At 41.8% G+C, this 26,507-nt stretch overlaps 1 protein-coding gene across 1 annotated transcript in view; it reads left to right on the plus strand.

The window, feature by feature from the left end:
* Positions 1-1,059: 1,059 nt before the first annotated feature.
* The window catches only part of KIF6 (kinesin family member 6), a 4,303,753-nt gene continuing 4,278,305 nt past the window's right edge, over positions 1,060-26,507 (plus strand). Inside the window, exon 1 of the mRNA XM_044084863.1 lies at positions 1,060-1,234. Coding sequence (XP_043940798.1) covers positions 1,175-1,234 — 60 coding nt within the window. The 5' untranslated portion in view covers positions 1,060-1,174. The remainder of the gene's footprint in view (positions 1,235-26,507) is intronic.

The raw sequence follows: 26,507 nt of genomic DNA on the forward strand, positions 1-26,507 counted from the left end.
AGTCTTTCAATATTTAACTCTTCATTATAATTCCACTTTTGGAAATGACTTTGCTTTCGACAGACTGATCTCTAAATTAAGAGTTCTGTAAACTGTACAGTGTGCAGAGGAAACACCAAAACTCTTAACCTCTTACAGCAAGAAATCTGGAGAAAGCCACAGATAACGGGAGGGTGCCCAAAAATTGGGTCAATTTTTATATATTGCTCTTAAAACGTTGAATGTCGATACAATAACAGGTTTTCCATTACCTTGAATTTTCTAAAGGAAATGAAGTCTGAAAGAATACATTTCAACCTCTTCGTGCAATAACTCTAGACAATGTCTGACAAAATGGGGGGGGGGGGGGCAAAATAGGGATAGACTTTAAATATTGCTCCTTTTAACTTAGAAAGTTGCTAGAGTAACATGATTTTTGTTAACATGCATTTTTCTGAAGGATTTGAAGCCTGAAACTCAAATGTATGTTATTATTTGGTGACTTCAGTCCTCAGATAATCTCAGCGATTTGTCAGAAAACCACACATTTTATGAGGAACAAACCAAAATTATGAGGCAAAAATCTGGACATTCTGCGAAAATCTGTACAGCTGAAATGTATGTCTGAAAGTCGCACGTCTGTCATTATTTTCTGACTTCATTCCTCAATAATTTGTCAACGATTCGCCAGAAAACTACAACTTTTAATGAGAAGCAGACCAAACATATGAGTAAAAAATCTAGACATTCTGCGAAAATCTGGACAGTTGAGAGCTACACGTAAACGTTGCTATCTGCGCAATGCCCATGTAGTTAGTACATCGGATTTACACGAAAAGGCACAATGACAAAGTAGAAATGATACTCTTATGAAATTCATATTACGTAACTATCCGATCAACGTTTTAGAGAATCTAAATTTCCTCGTGGTTATGTGTCGTTTCCATAGTAACCGTTCTAGCTTCCCTGCTGCACGTTGAATTATTCGTTAAGTTTTTCATTTATCCACCAAGTTTCTGCTCCTCCCAGTATCCAATGGACAGACGCGCTGTACCGCACGTTTTCAAGATTACGCCCATTTTCGCTGGAAGTATTATGGGTAGTTTATCGAGTTACCTTAGTTACTGCGATTGCTGATTTCTTAACTGGTATAAATTGCAGAATTAACAGTGGTACTTTTGCAAAAGTTCTCATCATGGTAAAACAAGCAATTCAGATATTTGCTCGGGTGAAACCCACAAAGAAGGCGACAGGGGTGAGTAACTCTTAAAGCAGTTGAAAATTTCCGCTGTAATTGCCTACGGTTAATACCCAGGCCAGTAGGTGAGTTATTTGTTGACAGTCTTGCTGGATGGTGGCTGATAAGTGCTGCCCTCTACGGACCAAGTTCAATAATATAGCAAATGGATTTTTAGAAGGAAGTTGAGTTTCCATTTCCTCACCTGTCATCTTCGCTGTGATGAACCAGTCAGAAAACACATGGTACTTGCGCATAGATTTGTAGATTCTTTACTTGTATTGTCTTTCAAGACAGACCTCGGATGTTTGCGGACGTTGTATTATAGCTTTCAAACAAGCCTCAGGGGTTACAGAATGAAGAATTGTAAAAACGTGCGGACAAGTTAATAATTTGTGTGAAATCTACATTATCCTATAAGAAAAGTTCAGTAGGCTTATGTGACATAGGCTACTTGTATTTACAGTAATAATGTGTGTAAAATTCATGTATAGTTTCTCTAGCTTGTATTTACAATAATACTGTGTGTAAAGGGAGACTAACACCTACTCTTAACTTTCCTAAGAACAATGCTGGGGTTAAGCAGGGTTCATAAGTTCGTACTAGGCTATCAGCCCTAGGGCCTATACAAGCCTAGTCATAACAATTCCCTGGATATTTCTTCCCACAATATTTACTTCCATGGACCCCTGTCTAGCAGGGAGACTGACATGATCCCCAGGGTGAATTTCCTATCTTCCATCCAATCGTTAAGGTTCCTTTTGAAGAGGGCCAAGGAGGCGCTCTGCTTAACATGTACGGGCAGTCTATTCCAGAGTATGGGGAGTCTCTGGGTCAGAAACCTATCCCTCCAGCATGTTTTGTTCATTGTGATGACAAGGTTTAGATCCCTGGAGTATGTGGCTCTGAGGGATTGGGATTAAGTGGAGCATGTCCAACAGCTCAGGGTTTGACATGGCCTTGTAAGTTAAGCAGAGATCGCCTCTGAGTAGACGATATGCCACAGAGTATAGCTGGAATTTTTTTAGATGGTCAGCATAGGGCATCTGCTTTAGGCCTGTGATTCTTTTAGTGAGGTATTTCTGCGGCCTTTCCAGCTGTTGCAAATGTGTGAGGTACATACCAAATGGGGCGTTGTACTTTATAATGGTTCTAATGAGGGATGAGTACAGTGGGACTACGACCTCCTTTTTTCCTGGATGAAAAGCCCTTGGTGATGAGGTGTGCCACATAGGACTTCCTGACTGTTGTGGCAATGTGGTTATCAAAGGTGAGACCACTGTCCACCTGTGTCCCTAAGTCTCTCATCACACTTTCAGTGTTTAGTGTACTGCCACCTATGTGGTAATTCATGGGTACATGTTTTTTTTCCCAAAGGGGATAACTGTACATTTCTTGTCATTAAGCTTGAGCCCATGGCTCTAGCACCAAGCATCTGTTTCTGTAAGGCCCTTTTGTAGAATAGCTACATTATTTGGGGATTCAATAATGGCTCCCAGTTTGCAGTCATCTGCGAACTTTGTTAGCCAGAGTCCCTTAGTGTTGGCTTGTACTTCAGAGATGTAGATGCCAAGCAAGAGCGGTCTCAGGACTGAACCCTGAGGTATTTCACTTGTCTGGAGCTGGATATGGAGTCAGCTACTTTTACAGTCTGGGTTCTGTCAGTAAGCCAGTTTGCAACCCATCGAGTGACGTAGGAATTTATGCCCAGCTTAGTAAGTTTATCTATGATTCCAGAGTGGGGCATGGTGTCAAAGGCCTTGGCGAGGTCCAGATAGGCTGTGTGGACCGCCTTACCCTCATCCACAGCTGTGGAGACCGATTCAGTAAGCCAGTTGGCAACCGATCGAGTGGGGCATGGTGTCAAAGGCCTTGGCGAGGTCCAGATAGGCTGTGTGGACCGCCTTACCCTCATCCACAGCTGTGGAGACCGATTCAGTAAGCCAGTTGGCAACCGATCGAGTGACGTAGGAATTTATGCCCAGCTTAGTAAGTTTATCTGTGATTCCAGAGTGGGGGATGGTGTCGAAGGCCTTGGCGAGGTCCAGATAGGCTGCATAGACCACCTTACCCTCGTCCTCAGCTGTGGAGACGAAGAAGTCCGTCAGGTTCAAGAGACAAGATCGGCCCTTCCCAAACCCAAACTGGGTGGGGTCCAGTGTTTGAAGGTTGCCAATGTCTTTGTTTATAAGTTCCATGATAATGCATTCCATGCCCTTGCAGATCAGGCTCGTTAGACTGATGGGACGGTAGTTCCCAGGATCCAAGGTGGATCCCCCCTTGTGGAGTGGGATAAGGCACCACACCCCTTTACAAATTGGGTGATTGTTTATATTAGGACACACAAGAATAAGCAGTAGCAAGCCCTGCCACCAGTGTGACGTGGGTGGATATTTTAATTGTAATGTGTAAATTTAATTTGATAATTTTAAGTTGTTCTTAATGAAATGAGATATTAAAAAGAAAACAGCTTAATGTCACTTGAGGGTCTTTGCCCCCCCCCCCCCCACACACACACCATAGAACTCCCAGGCAGTGGAATTTAAAATTGTGTATAGCCGGAAAGGTGGATGGCAGCCCCCTTGCTGGATATGTTTGTGTACTGTTTCACTCTCATTAAGTAAATGTCTCATATTACAATTTCAAATTAATTTACTTAAATCTTCATAAAATGTTTAGTTTTCAAAGAATAACGGTGACATTCAAAAACCACTATCATGCTTAACTGACAGCCATATCAAGTCAGCACTGCCCACCCTCAGTCATTCGTGCAAACTATGATGGTGTGTCTTTAAACAATCACTGCAAATTGTGCTAAAGAAAGTACAGTTTGCTGGCAGCTATGGCATTGGGGGCATAATGCACATATGTCTGTGTATTAAATTATCACTTAAGACATAAGCAAACATACATTAACAGAAATGAAAGTAAACCATTTTAACGTTTTTCCATTTAAATACAAAATAAATCACATATGTTTTCTTTGCTACTATCATTAGTCCATTTCAAAAAATTACTGAATTCCTGCCTTCCCATAAACCTTGCTACTCCTCCTGAACATTATTATGCATTTATTGTTCCCACAATTTCCATTTACTTCTGTGTAATTTGCTCCATCCCTTTTTTAAAGATTCCTCTTCCAGTTTTATCTCATTTATAATGTTCAACATCTGAAATACAGTTGGTGTAGATTTTGATTTCCATTTTCTAGTAATTGCTTTTTGGGCAGCCAACAGAATTAAACTTAATAAGGTCTTGCTATGTCTAGGTGATTCAGATCCTATATCCCAACTCAAAAGAATCATATCTTTACTTACAGCCATTTTCTCACCTAACATTTCTGATATGTTATTCTGTAAGGAACTTTTAAAATCTGCCAACTCATTACACTCCCAAACCATATGTTCCCAGTTACCTCTTTCTTTTCCATCACACCTGCAATGTTTGCTATCTACCTGAGGAAAAAATATTTAAAGTCTGCCTGGGGTATAGAAATACCTATGCAAACATTCCTACCAGAGCAGGTCTTTCACTTAAAATTCCCATATCCCTGTCCCTTTGCCTGTACTCTGAGATCAAGCCCTGGGAGGAAAGGCAGTTATACTAATTTATTGATCAGTGTTTTGTGTATGACCCTGTCAAATGCTGAAGTTAAATTTATATAAATCCCATCACAGCACAATTTTTCATTCATAGCTGTTATTATATTGTTATAGAACATCATGTTACATGTGGTAATAGATCTATTTTCAACATATGCATGCTGATACATGGTTTCAAGTCCCAACCTATTCAGTTCTGACAGTAACTTATCCAGTATTACCTTTTCCATTATTTTTCCACAACATGAAAGTAGACTAAAGGGTCTATATGATTCTGGGTTTGTCCTTCTCACCTTTCCTTAAAGACAGCTTTAATAAGTGCATGTTTCCAATCCTGAGGAATCTCCCCATATTTATATGATCTAGTGAATAATAGATATAATGGTAGTGTAGGTTCTTACTGAAGTGTTCTCAGATCATTGTTACTTATTCCGTCCCCTCCCTGTGCTTTGTTTGGATCCAGTTTGCACAGTTCTTTTTCAATATAATGTAATTTGATTCCAGTATCTGGGGTTACCTGGCTCACTAGGACAACTTACCACCCTTTTTGTGGAACCAAACTGTTTTGCATAAGATTTTGTAAATATAGCTATAATATGTTGTCTCTGAGAATAAATTTTAGAATCTGCACACAGTTTATCAATTTGTGTATCTTTACTCCTTCCACATCTTATGTATCTATAAAAAAGATTCCTATTATGCTCAATATCTTTATATACATTTTCTTCAAATTTTTCATCGTCTAACACTATGCTTAATCTGTTTGTCCAGCTTGTTTATTTCAGTTTTCAAAGTTGTAGTTCGACCTCTGTTCCATTTCTTATATTTTTTGGGTATCTTGTTCTTATGGAAATATACTCCCCTGATGTTGCGTACTCTTAAGCCTAACTTCCTACTATTAAGTGATAACCTGGCAAAATTTCAAGTCCCCATAAATTCTGAGAACACTGCTGCCTACGCAGAACTGTTCACAGAATCCCTATACAAGCATGTTATTAGCTGCATAGACAGCTGTACCCACCAGGAGGAAGTACAGAACTAACTCGAAGAACAAGCCACCCTGGTGGAATCACAACATCAGCAGGCTGTATAATGGAAAGAAAGTCATAGCAAAAATTGGGAAATGTAGCATCCAAAAGGTAAATTTGGATCCCAGGCCAATGACAATCATAAGGTATTCTTTAGCTATGTCTAGAAAGTCCAAGGCAGTACACAGTTGGGTGCAGAGCTCATTGATAATGGAGCCACCTATACTGAGCCAGAAGATCTAGCAAACCTATTGGTCGACAAATTCGGCTACAACTTTACCCCTCTTTCCTTCTCAACCTTCCCTCAGGAAATACCATCAAATATAGTTCCCTCTACTGTCACTATGGAATAGGTCCTTATTGCTCTCTCTAAGGCCAAAAACACTACATTATTTGGCCCAGATAGCATCCCAGGATGCCTTCTATGTAGCCTGAACAATGATCAGGCCATCTGGAATTGCTGTTTAACTGTAGCCTCCAAACAGGCTTCATGCCTCACGAATGGAGAACAGCCACAGTAGTTCCTGTGCACAGAGGTGGGCCATCTACAGACCTTGGAAAGTACACATCCGTAAGTTTCATATGCAAAGCCATGGAAAGAATTACCATGCAAATGATCATTTATGATATAGGAAACCTATAGACACTGGACCTAACCCAATTTGGTTTTGTGAAGGGCAGGTCATACCTTCTCAACTTAGTGGACTTCTTTGAGAAGGTCACTTAAGCAATGAATGAGGGCAAAATGGTTCACACTGCCTACCTTGATCTGGCCCAAGGCATTTAACACAGTACCCCACTTGGGCATTGTTGAAAAACTCTAGAGGTTGGGTATAAATCCTTATGTCACCTGGTGGATAGCCAACTAGCTCATAGACATGACTCAGGAAGGTAGAATTGGGGAGGCCACCTTTACAAAGAAGCTAGTCACAAGAGGAGTGCCTTAGGGATCAGTCCTGAAACTGCTCCTTTTTGGCATTTACTTCTCTGAAATCAAGGCCAGTGTCATTGGCCTCTGGCTGACTAAATTTGCAGATGATTGCAAATTAGGAGCAATCATAGAATCCCCCACTGACAGAAATGGTCTCTAGGAAGAGCTGACTTAGACAAATAACTGGGGTCAGAGTCATTGACTAAAACTTTTGCCAAGGAATGTGTAGTAGTATCCTTTGGGAAGTCATTCATCCCTGGTAACTATCATATTGACAGCGAACCCCTAAGAGTTAATCCAGTAGTCAGTGTCAGTAATTTATACTTTGACCATCATGTGTCTACAGTAGTGAGAAAATCTATGTTGTGCAGCTTAATAAACAAAAATATGGCATCTAGGTCCAAGGAAGTCATTGTTCCACTGTATTTGGCATTCATCAGACCTGTCATTAAGTACAATGCTGTCTCTGGTATGTACCTAACCAGACATATCCAACAAATGGAATGCCCACAGAGGTTCCTCACTAAAAGAATACAGGGTGTTAAGTAACGTGTGTTATTCAGGCTGCCTCAAGGCCCTGTCCCTGTATTCTGTCTCCAATAGGCTATTTTGGGGAGATGTATGCCTTGCATACAAGGCATTGTCAGACCCTTCCTTGATGGACCCCCTGCATATCCACAAAGCAAACAGCACCAGAATTAACTGTTTTAAAGCCTTAAACTTTGCCTGTGATATAAATAGGACCTGCTGGTGAGACCACATGTATGTATCCTAGAGACTACTCTTCATCTGGAGCAGGCTCCTCATCCATGTGAAGCTGAGTTCCTTCCTAACCCAATTCAAGTGTAACTTGCACAGTTAGATGGGGAACAGGAAATTCATCCCTGGTTTGGTACCTGTGTCTCCAGTGGATACAGGCAGCCTGTAAATGGTTTATCTCCCAGGCCTCTCTTTGTAAATGTTTCATGTCACAAGCCCCTGCTTACACTTATCAAGGGTATGAGAACTTTTCAGAGATTTTGGGATGTATGGCTAGGCTTTAAAAGGCTCTGGTGGTTAGCCTAGTAAACATATATGCACCTATGAACCTATAAAGCCAAATGTTCTTGATTACCAAACCAATTATATCCTTGTATTTCTGAGTCCCTTATTTTTTTCCCAATCTGTCTAAATATAAAGCAAATAACAAAGGGGAAAGAGGACACCCCTACGTAGTTCCTCTGTTCAAACACAGCTTACCTGAGAGGAACCATCCCACTTTAATTCTTGCCTCTGATCATTCATGTTTCCTTCTAATTAACATTATTTTATCAGGGAATGCACATGCTTCCAGTGTCCTACTCATAAATTCCTAGCTTACTCTGTCAAATGCTTTCTCGGCAACAAGACCCAGCAACAACAGATGTATTTTCTTACATTCTGTGTGTCCCTCTGGGTCTTCATTGTTATGTTTGCCTCCCTCTAGAAAACCACACTGATCGATAATCTATACATTTTGACACCTTTGCCATTCTTTTAGCAAGTGTAGACATAAACACTTTATACTCGTGGTTTAAAATTTAAATGGGTCTATATGAAGCTGGGCCTGAAAGGTCTTTGCCATCTTTAGGTAACACAGCCACTACAGCTTTATTCCAAATTGTTGGTGCTTCCTCTCCTTTTAAAATACTGTTAAACAAAAGCTTCCAGATCTGTATCATATTTTCCTTCCTAATTTCCAACTTCTACAGGAATGCCTTCTATTCCTAGAAACTTTCCAAAAAATTATACATCATTGTTTCTGTCTCATCACCTCCTATCTTTTTAGTTTCATCTACCGCTAACCTTGGCGTAATTTAAGTCTTCCGTAAATCTTTCCATTTGTACTCTTTCTTTCTTCTTCTTCTTTTGGCTTTTTCCCGGTTAGGGTTTGCCACAGTGGATCATCTGTCCGCTCATGATTGGCAGTGGAGTTTTACGGTGTCGAGTTGCCAGCCCGGTGCCCAGCCTTCCACAAAAGGCACACACATGCACACACTCACACCTAGGGCCAATTTAGAGTGTTCAGTTCACCTACTGCATGTCTTTGGGATGTGGGAGAAAACCGGAGCACCCGGAAGAAACCCACGCAACCACAGGGATGACATGCAGACTCCGCACAGAAGGCTTTTGTACTCTTTCTTGATTTTCACATTTCTTTGTTTATATAAACTTTCATAAATTTTCCAGAATATCTCTAACCTCTACAGCATATTTGATTATTTTTCTTGTTATAAGTTTTCTAAGTTTGGCAACAACCCTTTCGGGGTTCTGTTGCCTGTGTCCTAATGCTAAAAGTTTTTTTGCTCTGAAGTTATGAAAAATAGTTGCTTACTTGCAATCCTTCTAAACTCATGCATATCCAGATACTCCCTTATTTTCTGTTTAGTAGTCTGCATTTGCTCCGGCTCTTATTCTGTGAGTCCCCTTATTCTGCAACACTTGAACCTTTTTCAGCCCCTCTAAGTAATTTGTATGACTTCTTAACCATTATTTCTACCCTATTTTTAGACTCCATTTTCATTTTATCCCAGTCACTAGCTATAACTTCTGAAGATATTTTGATCTTCCCTAATAACTCTAAAATTTCCACTACCCATTCCTTAAATTTTGGTGTTAACAGATAAGTGAAAGGAGCCAGTGTCTTATTTTTGTTTCAACCCTGCATTTTTATCGTAGTTTTTTTGTTGATATGTAATTAGTAGTTATTGGATGTGTGTCTAAGCTTTCGCTTAAATGCACATATTCCTGTGAAATATAATGTCTAATGTGCCCAGTTATTGTACATTGGGGAATAATATGCAAGTTCTGACTGAGTCCTGCCACTGAATTAACATCTTCCATACCAAATATTTTCATACATTTCTTCAGAAATATGCCCTCTTTAGTTATATTGTCCTTTCTAGGTCCCACTACTACATCCTCACTATTGCAAATAATATTCCAGTCCTCATCTAAAATAATTTTCCCTGCTGAAATCTGATTATTTCTCCCAAAATTTTCTTGAGCTCCATAATAGCAGTTTTGGATGGAATATAAATACATGCCATTGTAACCCTCTTCCCTTTTCAGCAGCCCCCCCATAGGGCCCTACTTTCTGCTGAATATCCATTCTGAAATCCTCTGTCAAATTCACATGCTTGTTTGTTTCCAAATGCATCTCCTGCAGCATTGCTATTTGCACTCTGCATTTTTAATATTCAATACTCTTTCCTTTTTATCTATAACTGTAAGGCCATTCATATTCCAGGATAATATGGTCAGCATAGCCATAATGATAAAAGGCTATAGTTCCTACCCATTATACAGGATAGTTCTTTGAATGCGTATTTCCAGCATTTGTTACATGCATGTATTAATGTTTGACAGGCTGAGCTTTTGTACAGTTATTACTTCTCATCTCCATTTGAACCTGTCTCATTTTTTAAGACTTTTTTTTTTTTCTTTTAATGAAAACCCTCAAACAAAAAAACTAAATACAAATCACCTCCATTCTCTATTAACTTGAAACAAACACAAAATACTATGTACATCTTCAAAACATGAATGAAGTTTAACCCTTCAGAAGGGAATAGTTGCCTCAGATGGACTGTAACTGCAGACATTATCTAACTTAAATTTAAGGTTATCCATGCTGAAGCACATACTACAGCCTGTGCTGTCACTAATACAGATTGTTGTTTGTTCTTTTATCTCTCTTCCTGACCCAGATATGAAAAACAACTTGCATGCTAAAACATTAACGTTTAGCCCTAATAAAAAGTGCACTGGCTATCTTTAAGTACAATTAAATTGCACAATTTTCTATTAATTGCATTAAAGTATTAAGGCGGTTAGTAAACTTTTTATTTATTATTCACTTCCCATAGTTACAGACTGAACTGCTTGCTGTTGTACATTTAAATTTGCATTCCTCTTAGCAAAAATTACTCAGAATTGTCAAGATTAACTGCTTGCACCTACAGATAGCTTGTCTCCATGGAAATGTTCTCACCAATACGTCTCTCTGTAAATTTCACCTAAAAAAATACACAGCTGTCCTCAACTGCAGACATCTTGACTCCACTGAATATTTGCCAGTGGAAAACAAACAAGCTAATATCTTTGCAGTTGTAAGTAGCATTTTCATGGCTTTCATCATTTTGTCTTTTATTTTTAAAGCCTTCATGCTTACAAAAACATCTGCTTACAGCTCAAGCTAAGTCTGAATCTAGAATTCACCCTTATAAAATAAATGTAGAAAGTAATTCATCATATTATCAGTGTACTTTTACACCCCACCGCCTCCACAGCAGACCATGATCACTGCATATGAACATCAGTTTCATGCTGTAGTTCTGTGTTTACAGTTTAGTGCAGTGTAAGTCACATGTTCACACAGAGCCAGAGTTTTCAGAGAAGATTGTTAGCATACTGCAGGTCAGATTTCACAAATTTCAGTGGGGGTGGGTTATTATAGGAAGTGCTAAGAGTTTACAGTTTGTCCTTTTTGTATTTTCCTGTCCCCACCCATAGGTTATTTTACATTAGTTGAAGGACTGGTTTAGCCTCAGCCAGAGATGCTATCTAGTCACACTCAGCTCTCCAGCCTTTGTAAGCAGTGAAATTACATATTATTTAGTTTGTGCTTGTTTTTTGTAAAACTTTGTGGAATAAATATCTGAGCCCAGGCAATTGTATTTTCTTGTTTGTTTTTGTTTTATGCTTGTTGCTAAATATTATTCCCTTCACTGGTAATTATTTGTCATATGGTCTGCAGTAGTGTTGTGTTTATTAGTGCATGTACTCATGCAGACATACCTTTATAATCAGTTTCCCCTCATTTCACATGACTGCATTGTTCTGGACAGTTGCATCTTGCAAACACATTTTGTTGCAAATGTCCTAATTCTAGAAGAATAAAATCTTATAACTTTTCAATAAAATGTCAAGACAATTTTGAAACTGAATTTTGTTATTGTACTAAAACTGTTTTCCCCATTAGCTGACACCCTTCAGGAATCACAAATTACTGTTTATATAGTACGGATTACATCCAACTGAATTTTCTTTTTTTCTTTTCTGCATTGTGATTAAAATGTCTGGAGCATTCATTCCTTTCCTGAACATTTGACTGCAGTAGAGTTACACTGATAGCTATTTGAAAGTTGAAGCAAATGTAGTCTCTGTATTTTCCTGTGTATGTATGTGCATAAGTACGCATGCAGTGTATAGTCTAAGCTTATATTCATGTGGTTGTAAAAGCACAGCCTTGCTATGTCTTACTGACAGGCTTGCAATTCAAAGCATTCTTGAATGTCTGTCAAATTTGTATATGCTGGATACGTTGGAGTACTCATTGGTTCTTTTGAGCTTTTTAAAGTTGTTTCAGGTTGTACATCCTGGTGTTTAAGCCCCAACTTTGAGAGGATTTCTATCTGTACACATTGAGCTGAGCAGAGGAGGGGCACTGACTACAACTCTGATCTGTGATATGTAGCAATAAGTATCCTGTTCTTTGCTTATTTTTACTAGTTATTGCTTATTTTAGCCATTTATAGCAATGCTTATCGTCTGCTGCATACTTTTTACTTATTTTATTGCTATAAACGAATCTACATGGTTGTGCTAAAATTGTCTGCCTTAGAGCCTGATAAATAAGGTTTTTACTGTCACACTGTTTGTAACGCTTTTTTAGCTAGTTTCACTGTGTGAAAGCTATTAACTGGAAATTTTCTCCATTTGTTAAGTAACTGTTTGTTTGTTCTGATTTATTGCCAAGGAGTGTATCATATAACTGGTTTGTTTGCAGTTAATGTCATTCTCTAGTGTCTCCTTGCTCCTTTATGTGTTAAACTTTTATTTAGTGGCTCACTGCTGTTGGTTTTCTCTGAAACATTTCTGTAGTGCTTTCTGCCTAAAATACTTTCTTACCCTTTTGGTATCTTGTTCTTATACTTGGTGGCTTTGCAGTTGCCTGCCCCTACTGTAAATTTGATCTGGGCACTCCTCCCAGGCTAGTGTCATTAGTTATTCTATATAATACAGAGAGAACATTTGAGAAGGCCAACCCACTTAGTTTCCTAACCTTGAATTATCTTCTGTTCCTCCTTTCTCCCTTTCCACTTTACAAAAAAATACCTTGCTAGAATCTCCTTGTGTTCTGACTGAGTGTGCTTCTCAAACAATCTAGAAATAATAGAGCTGATAAGTATATTGTTGGCACTTTTTAACTGTTCAGAGTTCTGCACTGTCTTCATTTTTGCTTGACTGAATTATTTATATATTTTCTGGCATTGTTTTCTGATAAAGTGCCTCCATCTTGATTTTTTCCTCCTAATTTACTGCCTACTGCACTTTTTAGTCCTCTAATTCAATTTCATTTGTTTAAACTGTATTTGCTTTAATACTGCTAGACACTCAAGTGTGCTAGCTTGCAGTGCATTTGAATTGTTTTTACTGCTGTTTTAAATGCTTTTCTGTAAAAGCCCCCCCCCCCCCAAGCCTTTCTGTGTTGGAGAGAAGCCTTCTAACTTATTAGTGGGAGTGGTAAGCACTAGGTAGCCTATCTACCAACAGAGGAGTAGTTTATTGGCCGTTTGGGCAGCTTTTCCATCTCTTTCAACTTTCTGGTTTAAAAGATCACTTTTGCGCTTGTTTGGCTCGGCATCGCAGTGTGGAGCTTAATCTATTACTGGTGCCAGAAAGTCTGCTCTTCAGTTTTTCCCTTAGATCTTGCTCGTTCTTTTTCTCTTGCACTTCAGATAGCCTAATCGCTTTGCATTCAACAGGTTTTTGTAGTAATTATTGTAGCGCACCTAAGTGCCATCGGCACTAGTCGTTCTTCATGGAAATAGCTCCAGTACTTAGTAGTTATGACCACCCCTCCTGGCATGATTAAAGGGCAGTTCCCTGTGCTTTCTCCTATTAACCTGGAGCACTTGGGCATTCTGAGGCAGTGCAGCAACTGTTCATGCACACCGACAACCCTCTTCTCTTACCTCCCAACACTCAGACTTGTGAGAGATGCACTTATATCACCAAACTGGAAGCTGTACTCTCTCTCCAGCCAAGAACGGGCTAGCTGGTCAGGAGGAGGTCAACACCTGCACCACACCACATGGAACACATAGCCCTCCAGAACACCCACTATCACAACTCTCACATAAAAGCCACACACCCACCTTCATGGATGCTCTCAATAGAAATGTACCCAAACAGCAGAGACCTCCAAGACAGAAATGCATTCCATCACCACAACACTGTACAAACCACAGGACACATAGCTCACCTTCACAGTGTGCCCTTCAACCTGAGCCCCTAAGGCTAAACACCTTGCCCAATACACTAATCATAGGTGATTCAATAGTGAGGCACACATGTCCCACTCACTAGGTTGACTAAGGAGAAAGTAACAGTCAGCTGTCTGTCAGGTACCAGAATCTGTTACATAAAACATGCACTCAGGTCACTCCACAACAAGTATAAATATGACTCTGTCATTGTCCATGTGGGTGTGAATGACCTGAGATGCACCCCCCCCGGACTACATGAAAAGCGACATGGTGGAGGTCTCTGATTATGTGGCCCAGGCAGGTATGACACTAGCTCTGAGCAGTATCCTACCGTCAACCCAGAATTATATTGCAGTACAAACAAAAAATGATTGACTTTAGCAATTGGCTGAGTTTCTGGTGTACAAAAACTTATAAGCACACAACAAACTGGAAAATGAAACTCAAACCAAAAGCTGTAGATGGAATGAAGGAGCGAACATCATTCTTTAGTACTTTCATTCAAATTTAGTCTTCATGAACTTCTTCAGAAAAAAGTTAACATCTCACAAACACACCTCTTATAAGTTACATCACACATCACATGACTTTCATGATACTTTAAATTAAAGGTGTAGAATCCTACCATAAAAATAAAAAACTGTCTTGTTTACCAAGCAGCTTAAAATGTCAAAGTTCGTAAAAAATATCTTAATGTAAAAACTTTACCATATTAAGATTTGAATGCTATTTTAGTGCTAAAAACACTTTAATATTGATGCATTCATTCAGACCAGAGGCTCTGGCTGCTACCAAACTGATCTGCCACAATGACACCTTGCATTCTAAAATCAATTTGGTGTTCCCTATATAATCCACTTCAGCATAATCTATGACTGAAAAGGTGAACTTTTTAAAGTTCACACAGTGAATAGCATGCCTAGCTAAAGCATTGGTAAAGTCCTTTTTCTTAATAGCAAGTGTGTGCTCATATATTCTATGCTTTAAACATCTAATGGTTTTTCCTATGTAGTAACTAGGACAAGAGTCACATACTGCCACATAAACTGTATTTGTACTCTCACAGGTAAACTGTCTGTGAACCCAAATAGTCCTTTTTAAGATGTGTAATAAATGTACTAGATGTATTGCTTATATACCTACATTGTTTACACTTCCTACAGGAGAAAGTACCACAAACACTGTTCACTTCAGTCAGTGCTAAAGGGTGCCCCACCATTTTCCAAAATGTTTTTGATCTTAATTTTCTTGTAGTTGAACTTAGGTTCTACATCTGCTACCTGTATGAGTTCCCTATTTCCCATCAGAACCTTCCAGTTTTCCTTTATTATGTGTTTGACACCCATGTCATTGACAATGCAGATGGGGAAAGAAATAGTAAACACTGTGTCCTTCTTTTTCCTGTTACTTACATCACTAACCCCCCCCCCCCCCGATGATGGGTTTGGCTGCGTTTTGTCCCCAAATAAAACACTTCCTTATGTGTATTGGTTAACCAAGCCTGGTTATACCCTCTGTGTCAACACAACCTCTTGAAAAAGTGTCATCAGATGTGAGTCTACTGAGGCGAATAAACTGCCCCTTAATCACCCCTTTCTTCATATGCCTAGGGTGTAAGCTATCTCCATGCAAATATTGGTTGACAAAAACATCTTTCCTATAAATCTTACTCGCAAAGTGTTACTGGATGTGTCAAAAGCCAAATGTATATCCAAAAAATTAATGGTCCTACCAAAACTTCCCACAGAAAATTCCAAAAAATCTGTGGGGTGATTTAAGTCCCTAACAAAGGACTCAAATTCACTCATCACCAGTCCACAAAAATATCAAATTGTCAATGAATCTTTGACATAAAATTATGTGGGATCTCTGTGGATGGACAAAGAAATATCTCTCCTCCCACATGGCCATTACAAGGTTGGCAAAAGATGGGGCCACCCTTGCCCCCATAGCCACCCCTGAGGTCTGCTTATAATATCTTTGGTTTAACAGTGTTTGCAGTGTTTGTGGTACTTTCTCCTGTAGGAAGTGTAAACAATGTAGGTATATAAGCAATACATCTAGTACATTTATTACACATCTTAAAGGGACTACCTGTGAGAATACAAATATAGTTTGTGGCAGTATATGACTCTTGCCCTAGTTACTACATAGGCTTGTATACAGCTCAGCAAGCTCCTGCCTGGTGCCCTGCAGAGTTTTACCGCAGCAGAGAGACAAGAGAGACTTTGGAGTGACTTAAGTATCAGTTTTCTGCATTTTCTTGCTGCCTTTAGTTAATTCTGCCTAAAACGCCAATTTTTTAGAGTTTCTGTGATTTTAAAAAGCTTGTTTCAGCTACATGTTGTACTTATTTTACTGCCTGCAGTTTGACAAAGTCATTTTTGTGTTTAAATTACTTGTAGGCTACACACTTGTGTGATGGCCATTTCTGTGCATTTAAAGTGTTTTTTTATTATATCTGCTTTATTCTCTGAAAACAAAAAAAAACTTGTTTTTCTGCCATTCTAAGCTAGTATAGTCCAGTTTTCAGGTTAGTGCTGAATTCAGGGCTGTTGCAAGTTTCTGTGCTTGCCCATGCCTTACTTGGATAGAAGGAAGTTTCTCTGTTCACTTGTGAGAGAGGGGAGCTTTGAACAGCCTATCTGTCCCTGGAGGAGTGGTTTCAGCCCAGAAAGTAGTAGTTTATTGGCCATTTTGGGCAAATTTCTCATTTCCCTGCTATAAAACCTGCATTAGCACAGTTTTGCACGCTGGGCAATGCCAGTTAGCTAGGGTATAACTATTCCCGGCTCCACAAAGTCTACTCTTTAATTTTTCCCTTGGAACTAGACAAACTTTCATATTAAGCACTCAAACCATTCACTACTCAGCCCGGCACTTGCTGAAAACTCATAGCAAGCACTAATCTACCTTAGCAGTAGACCCCCCCCCCATACTGTAGAGAAGGACAAGGATCTCTATTCGACCTTACCAGCCAATCAGTAAAACAGCACACTGTACCTATCTAGGCATGTCCAAAGGGCAGTTTCAGGTGTACTCTCCCATCCAACTGGTGAATCTGGGCATTTTGAGGCAATGTTACAACTGCCTCATGTACATAGACAACCCTCTCCTCCTACCACCAAACACTAATACATGCTCTTGATGCAATTATGCAACCAAACTGGAGGCTAAGCTCTCTCAACCCAAGACTGGACCAGACAGTCAAGAGGAGAAGGGAATTACTTGCATCACACCACCAGTCTCACATAGACCTATGAAACCAGCACCAGCATAAAACACACATAAATACACAAAAATATACTCGGAGACTTTAAATAAAAATCTGCAAAAGCAACAGAGACCTCCAAAGCAGACATCCAAGCAACCTCCACCCCCCCCAAACACAAACCATGAAATGCACAAAACCAGTGTGCCACGCAATCACAGCCCTTAAGGCAAAATAACATACCCAACACACTAGTAATAGGTGACTCTATAGTCAGGCACACTGACGTCCCACTCACTAGGCTGAACAAGGAGAAGGTTACTGTTAGCTGCCTGTCGGGTGCCAGGATCCGCCATATAACACAAGCACTCAGGTCACTCCAGAACAAGTACAAATACGACTCTGTCATTGTCCATGTCGGTGTTAATGACCTGAGTTGTACCTCCCTGGACTACATGAAAAGCGACATGGAAGAGCTCTCTGATCACGTAGCCCAGGCTGGTATGACCCTGACCCTGAGTAGCATCCTGCCCTCACCAAGAATACCACTGTATAAAGAAAAAAATGATCAATTTCAACAACTGGCTAAGCTTCTGATGTCATTCAAAGGGGATCCAGTGTCTGTTAGCCTGGGATGACATGCTCGACAAGCCACGCTGCTTCGCTAGAGACGGCTTGCACCTGTCACCCTTGGGCTTTTGAATACTGGCCAAGGCTCTTGCCACCCCCATAGTGCCTTTCTTAGGCAAGGCTCAAAAGACAAACCCACCGCCGTAAATGGCACAAGTATCAAAAAACTGAGGGTAATGCTACTCAGTGCCAGAAGTCTAACCCTTAAAATGCATGCACTCGAGGCACTCCTCAGTATGGAGAAAATTGATATATGTGCAGTAACAGAAACCTGGTTTAAGGCTCCAGAGAGCATCCCAGCACTACCAGGCTACAACTCATACCATACATTTCGGCCAGAAAACCTGGACCAAAATACAAAAGGCGGGGGCGTATCCATTTTCATCAAGGATACCCACACCTCCAGGTTAGTGGTACAGCACGATGCTTCAGAGATCATTCACGTGCAACTAGCAACGGGCAGAACTGCAGTTCAAATTGTAGCTTTCTACAGATCACCCAGCATATCCCAGGACCCCCATTCTGCATTTCTGGAAACACTGGGAAACAAAGGTCCTACCAAACACCCTGATATTGGGTGACTTCAATTACCCAAACATTAACTGGGAGAACTACTCAAGTACTAACTCCCTTGCCCAACATTTCCTAGAATTTATAAACTCAAATGCCCTGGATCAACTAGTCAACACCCCCACCAGAGGTGACAACATTTTGGACCTGGTTATCACCAACATGGGCAACCGGTGTTCCACAGTGGAGGTCAACCCCTTGCTGGTTAGATTTGACCATAAAGTAATCACTCTGGATATCCACATTCCACCCCCACCCCCGGTCAAAGAAACCACTGTGAAAAACTTTTCAAAAGCAAACTTCACATTACTTAAGACCGAGGTGGAAAGTTTCAAATCCCCCATGCTAAAGGATAATGCTGTCCAAGCTGCAAAATCCTTTACTAATGCACTCTACGAGCACCTACAAGAATGCATGGATTGTGCTATCCCAAGCAAAACCAAGACTCACTCCTCCAAGAAAAGGAAACCAGTCTGGTGGACCTCTGCCATAAACAAGCTATACAATAGGAGGAAACTAGTACAAAAATGAGTAAAATCGCAAGAGGAGAAGACATCCCTGATCAGCATCAACAAGAAACTACGATGCCTCAAATCATCCAAGGCTAGCTTCGAAAGAAAAATTGCCAAGGACTCCAAAGATAACCATAAGGCATTCTTTAGCTATGTCATGAATCTAAGTGGCAATTCACAGATCTGCTCGGAGGTAGTGCAGAATGGCACAAAATACACTGAACCGACCAATATCGCCAACATTCTGGCAGACAGGTTCAGTGCAAACTTCACCCCCAAAAGGGCCCATAATCATACCAGAAGAATGCAGTGCCCCTGAAATCAGACACTCAGGTTAAATCAGCCCTCTCCAAAGCCAAAAATACAGCATGAATGGGACTGGACGGTGTCCCAGGCTGTCCTACATGAGCTCAAAGATTAACTAACCCCTCACCTAAACACACTGCTCAAATTCAGCCTCTACACAGGCTACGTGCCTATAGAGTGGCACACAGCAATGGTTATTTCACTCCACAAAGGTGGAGCCACTGGACCCTACCCAGTTCGGCTTTGTTAAAGGCAGATTATGTCTCCTAAACCTGGTGGACTTCTTTGAGACAGTTAACAAGGCTATTGATGAGGGAAAGGTGGTCCACACAGCCTACCTAGACCTCGCAAATGCCTTCAACACCATTCCCCATTCTGGTATTATAGACAAGCTTACCAGCCTGAACATAAACCCCTACTTCACGAGATGGGTTGCCAACTGGCTCATGGACAGAACCCACATGGTAAGGGTTGCGGGAGCTAGGTCTGACTCTAAACCAGCTACAGCTACAAGTGGCATTCCCCAGGGCTCAGTCCTAGGACCCCTCCTGTTCGGCATGTACTTCTGAGAGGTACAACAAGCACAGGAGGACTCTGGCTGACCAAGTTCACAGATGACTGCAAACTAGGGACTATAATTGACTCTCTTGCTAACACAGACATCCTCCAAAAGGGTCCCCCTGAGACAGATACCTGGTGTCAAAACCATGGCCTCAAGCTAAATGCCAAAAAGTGCATAGTCATCCCCTTTGGAAAAAACAAAGTACCCACAAATTACCACATAGGTGGTAGCCCCCTAAATACGGAAGATGAAGTAAGGGATCTGGGGACCCAAGTAGATGGTAGTCTCTCCTTTGATAATCACATTGCCAAAGTGGTTAGAAAATCCTTTTATGTGGCACACCTAATCACAAAACAGTTTGCATCCAGATCAAAAGAGGTCATTGTGCCCCTCTATGCATCACTCATCAGACCCATCATAGAGTACAATGCCCCATTTGGGATGTACCTCACAAGACACCTGCAACAGCTGGAAAGACCACAGAAGTACCTCACCAAGAGGATCACTGTCCTCAAACAGATGCCCTATGCAGCTCGACTGAAGAAACTCCAGCTGTAGCATACCGCCTACTCAGAGGTGATCTCTGACTGACATACAAGGCCATGTCCAACCCAGAATTGATGGACATGCTCCACCTAAAGAAAACCATATCCCCTCAAGCCACACACTCTAGGGATCTAAACCGCACCACAACAATAAGTAGGATGTGCTGGAGGGATAGATTCCTGTCTCAGAATTCCCATGCTCTGTAACAAGATTCCAATCTACGTTAGGCAGAGCTCCTCACTAACACTCTTCAACAAACCTTGACGAGTGGATGGGAAACAGGAAGTTTACCTCTGGGATCACTTCAGTGGCTATGCTGGAAAGAGGCACAGGGAACTAATCTAAGGGTTGGCAAAAGCCAACACATTCCGGCTAGGCTTATAAATGCCTTTGGGCAGATATCCTACCTACCTATGAACCTATGGAAAAAACATTAGATGTTTAAAGCGTAGACTATATGAGCACACACTTGCTATTGAGAAAGGACTTTACCAATGCTTTAGCTAGGCATGCTATTCACTGTGTGAACTTTAAAAAGTTTACATTTTCACTCGTAGATTATGTTGAACAAGTGGATTACATAGGGGACACCAATTTGATTTTAGAATGCAAGGAGTCATTGTGGCAGATCAGTTTGGTAGCAGACAGCGCCCCTGGTCTGAACGAATGCATCAATATTAAGTGTTTTTTAGCACTAAAATAACATTCAAATCATAACCATATGGTAATGTTTTTACATTAAGATATTTTTTACTACTGATGAGTGATGAGTATAGGGGAACAATGACCTCCCTTGATCTAGATGTGAATCCCTGCATGATCAGGTGGGCAATGTAGAAGGTCTTCCTAACTACTTTGGCAATGTGAGTGTCAAACGAAAGGTTACTATCAACCTGGGTGCCCAGATCCCTGATAACCTCTTCTGTGCTTAGAGGATTGCCACCTATATGGGAACTAGGGGTAACCTTGTTTTTCCCAAAGGGTGTGACTATGCATTGTTTAGCGTTTAACTTTTGGCCATGGCTCTGGCACCAGTTATCCGTTTCTATGAGACCCTTCTGAAGGATGTCTGTGTCAGATGGGTTGTCAAGTATGGTTCCCAGTTAGCAGTCATCTGCAAACTGTCAGCCATAATCCTCCTGTGTTTGCTTGTACTTCTGAAAAGTAGATGCCGAACAAAAGTGGGCCCAGGACTGAACCCTGTGGGACACCACTTGTGACAGGCTTGGAGTGTGACATGGCGCCAGCAACTCTGACCCTGTGGGTTCTGTCACTTAGCCAGTTTGCAACCCATCTTGTGACGTATGGGTTTACATTTAAGCTGGTGAGTTTGTCAATGATACCGGAGTGGGGTATCGTATCGAAAGCCTTTGCCAGGTCAAGGTAGGCTGTGTGGACTGCCTTGCCCTCATCAATGGCCTTGGTGACTGTTTTGAAAAAGTCAACCAAGTTTAAAAGGCATGATCTGCCCTTGACAAAGCCAAACTGGGTTGGATCCAAAGTCTTCAAGTCCCCTATGTCTTCATTTATGAGTGCCATTATGATCCTCTCCATAGCTTTGCAGACCAGGCTTGTCAAGCTGATGGGACAGTAGTTTCTGGGGTCGGTGGAGGCATCTCCTTTGTGAAGTGGGACCACCGTTGCCGTACGCCACTCCTTGGGTACGTATCCTGAGGTGAGGCTAAGATTAAACAGCTGTCCTAACTGCGGGTTTAATTCCTCATTGAGTTCGTGGAGCACACAACCGGGGACACCATCTGGTCCCATGGATGCTATATTCCCCGCCTTGGATAGAGCAGTTCTCATCTGAGCATTTGAGATGTGTGGGGGGCTACAATCCTCTGGTATAGATATCTCTCCCTTTGGGGGGAGGGGGGGAGGAGAAATCTGCACTGAACCTGTCAGCCAGTATGTTGGCAATGTCTGTAGGTTCAGTGATTATTACATCATTTTGAACTAATTCTGAGCATATCTGGGAGTCTCCTCCCAGGTTACTAACAGCTAAAAAGGCCTTATGATTGTCTTTTGAGTCCTTAGCGAGTTTTCTCTCAAAATTTGCCTTGGATGATTTTATGGGAGATCTCAGTTGTTTACTTATAATGAGCAGGGGTGTCTTCCCTTCCATGGAATTTGCTAACTTGTAGTAGCTCCTTCCTTCTGTTGTACAGCTTGTTTATGGCTGGGGTCCACCAGACTGGACGCTTGCCTTTGGTACAAAGAGTCTTTGTTTTGTTTGGGATTGCCTGATCCATGCAGTCCTGGAGGTGCTGCGATTGCCTGATCCATGCAGTCCTGGAGGTGCTGGTAGAAGGCATTTGTAAGTGATTCAGCGGCTTGGGTAATGGTTTCCACTGGCTTGGGGGCCTTGAAAGAGACCACACCAGTCTTTAGAAGTGTGAAGTCGGCTTTTGAGAAGTTCTTCACTGGTCTTTTTTTTATCTGGGGTGGGGGCGGGATGTGGACTTCCACTGATTTAGTTTAGTTTATGATCTGATCTTGCCAATGATGGGTATACTTCTGGTGTTGAACATTGTGACCCCATGTTCGTGATGTGATCTAGTATGTTGTCTCCTCTTGTGGGGATGGTGACTAGTTCCATGGCATTTGAGTTTATGAACTCTAGGAACCTTTGGGCTAGAGTGTTGGGGCATGAGTAGTGATCCCAGTCTATATTTGGATAGTTGAAATCACCCAGTATGATGGTGTTTGGAGATACATTTATCCCCTCCAGTGTTTTCAGGAAAGCTGTGTGAGGTTCCTGAGTTTGAGAGGGTGGCCTGGAACATGCCACAAACCGCAGAGCAGTCTTGCCTACGGTTAATTGCACCTGGATGGTCTCCGATGCATCGTGTGTTGCCACCAACCTTGAGGTGAGGGTGTCCTTGATGAATATGGACACCCACCCTCCTTTGTTGGTGTTGTCCAGATTTTGGGGCTGGAACGCATGATATGAGGTAACACCTGAGTGCTGGGGAGATGTCAGGAGCCTTGAACCAGGTTTGTCACAGCACAGACATCGATGTTCTCCATACTGAGAAGGGCTTTGAGTGCGTGCATCTTGAGGTTGAGACTTCTGGCACTGAGCAGCATTACCCTTAGTTTATTTCCTTTTTTGTGTTCTAGGGTGGTAGGTTTAGAATCTGAGCCTTGCCTAAAAAAGGCACAATGGGGGTGGCAAGAGCCTTGGCCACAATCCGGAAGCCCAGGGGTGACAGGTGCAAGCCGTCCCTTGTGAATCGGCGTGGCTTGTCCAGCAGGTCATCCCAGGCAGACAGACATTGGATCCCCTTTGAATGACACCATAGTTTAAGCCAATTATTACAGCTGATCATCTTGTCTCTGTATTGTGGCATCATTCTTGGTGAAGGTAGGATACTGCTCAAGGTCAGGGTCATACCTGCCTGGGCTACATAATCAGAGAGCTCCTCTGTCTCTTTTCATGTAGTCCAGGGAGGTACATCTCAGGTCGTTCTCACCAGCATGGACAATGACTGAGTCATACTTGTACTTGCAGTTGAGTGACCTGAGTGCTTGCATTGTGGTGGATTCCAGCACCCGATAGGCAGCTTACTGTGACCTTCCCCTTACTCAATCTGGTGAGCGGGACGTCAGTGTGTCTGACTAGTCACCTATGACGAGTGTGTCTGGCATTGTGTTTGGCCTTAAGGGCTGTGAATGTTTGGCACACTGACTCTGTAGTCTGTGTTGCATGTGCTGTGCCCTGTGGAGGCAGTTGTTTGGGTGTCTGCTTTGGTGGCCTCTGCTGTTATGGTAGATTTCTGATCAGAGCCTCCGAGTATGTCTTTGTGTGTTTATGTGTATGATTTGAAGTTGTGATAGTGCTATGTGAGACTGGGTTTGTGGTGTGTGTGGTTACCTTCTCCTCCTCTCTGGTCTTGCCAGTTCTATGTTGAGAGCTCAGCCTCCAGTTTGGCTATATAGTTGCATCTATTGCATGTATATGTGTTTTGTGGGAGAAGGAGAGGGCTGTCTGTGTACATGGGGCAATTGTAACATAGCCTCAATATTCCCAGGTTCACCAGCTGAGCAGGAGAGGACACTAGCAACTGATCCCTTGACATGCTAGAAGGAATAGACAAAAAACTGTTGGAATACAGGAAGATATCAAGCCCCCCAAACCACATTATATTGCTTGACTGACAATACCTACACATACACCATAGTTTCATAGTTTACTACTAGGCTATCTGCCCTAGTGCATTTATAAGCCTAGCCATAGTGATGTGGCTATTGCCACCCCTTAGAGTGGTAATAAGTGTACAGAATAGATTCCGAATATTGTGCCTCTCACTTAGTAGTGACACATTATGACCCCCCTTACGTAATTGAATAACTTGACTGTGCCTCTGTCTAGTAGTGACACAGGGTGGACCCCTGGGGTAAACCTACAATCTCACATCCAGTTGTCCAGATATCTCTTGAAGAGAGTCAGTGAGGGACTCTGTCTAACATGAACTGGGATACTCTGCTAGAGTGTGAGAAGCCTCTGAGTTATGACTCTGTCCCTCCAGCATGTCCTATACATGTATGTGCTGAGGTTCAAATCTTCAGCTCCCATGGTTCTGGTGGATTTGGATTGCTTGCAGTGGAGCATCTCCACCAAATCCTGATTGGACATGGTCTTGTATGTCAGGCATAGGTCACCTGTAAGTATGCGGTATGCCACTGAATAAAGCTGGATTTCCTTTAGTCTGGAAGCGTATGACATGTGTTGTAGACCCCTGATCTTCTTGGTAAGGTACTTTTGGGGTCTCCAGCTGTTGCAAGTGCTGGGTGAGGTACATACCAAATGGGGCTTTGTATTCAATCATGGGCCTGATAAGGGAGAAGTATAGTGGTACAATGACCTCCTTTGATCTGGATGAAAAACCGTTCATGATAAGGTGGGCAAGATAGAAAGTCTTTATAACCACTTTGGCAACATGGGTGTCAAACGAGATGTCACTATCTACATGTGTCCCCAGGTGTCTGATTTGTTTTCTGTGCTCAGTGGGTTGCTGTCTATGTATTGATTTGTGGGTACTTCATTCCTCCCATAGGGGATGACTACACATCAGTTGCATTCAGTTTCAGGCCATGATTCCGGCACCAGCTATCTGTGTTTGTGATGGCATTCTGTAGGATGTGTGTGCCGGCTGATGTATTCACTATGGTGCCTAGGTTGCAGTCATCTGTGTCAGCCACAACCCTCCTATGTTTGCTTTCATATCTGAAAAGTAAATGCCAAATAACAGGGGTTCCAGGACAGATCCTTGTGGGACACCACTTGTGACTGGCTTTGAGGGTTCTGTTTCCTAGCCATTTTGCAAACTATCCTGTGACATATGATTTTATATTTCAGCTGTTGAGCTTGTCTATGATGCCTGAGTGGGGTATTGTGTCAAAGGCCTTAGCCAAGTGCAGGTAGGCTATGCGGACCGCGTAGCCCTCATAATGGCCCTACTGACAGTTTCAAAATAGTCAACTAGGTGCCAAAGGCAGGATCTGCCCTGTACAAAGCTGAACTGGGTGGGATCAAGGGTCTGTAGGTCACCAATGTCTCTGTTTAAGAGCTCCATAATGACTGTTTCCATAGCTTTGCAGACAAGGCTGGTTAAGCTTGTGTGGTGGTAGTTCCCGTCTGTGGAGGCATCCCCTTTGTGGAGTGGGACCACTGTTGCTGTACACCAGTGTTCAGGTACATATCCTGTAGCAAGGCTAAGGTTAAATAGCATTTGTATATACGGGTTTAGCTCCTTCTGGAGTTCACATAGCACACAACTGGGGATACCATCATGTCCCATTGATGCTGTGTTCTTGTCTTTGCTGAGTGTGGCTCTCACATGGATATCTGAGATGACAGTCAGGTTACATTCAGCTGTGATAACTATCTTCTTTTGGGAGTGAGGGAGGGGGAAAATTACACTGAACCTGTCTGCCAGAATGTTGCCAATATCTGTCAGGTCACTGAAATATATGTTGTGTACCAACTCAGGGCATATCTGAGGGTTCCCACCCAGGTTTCTGACATAACTGAAGAAGGCAGTGTGGTTATCTTTATTGTCTTTGGTGATTTATGTCACAAAGTTGACCTTGGATGT

Source organism: Protopterus annectens, chromosome 1.part1 (assembly GCF_019279795.1).
Source record: "Protopterus annectens isolate FY-2018-M chromosome 1.part1, PAN1.0, whole genome shotgun sequence".
Taxonomy (NCBI): domain Eukaryota; kingdom Metazoa; phylum Chordata; order Ceratodontiformes; family Protopteridae; genus Protopterus; species Protopterus annectens.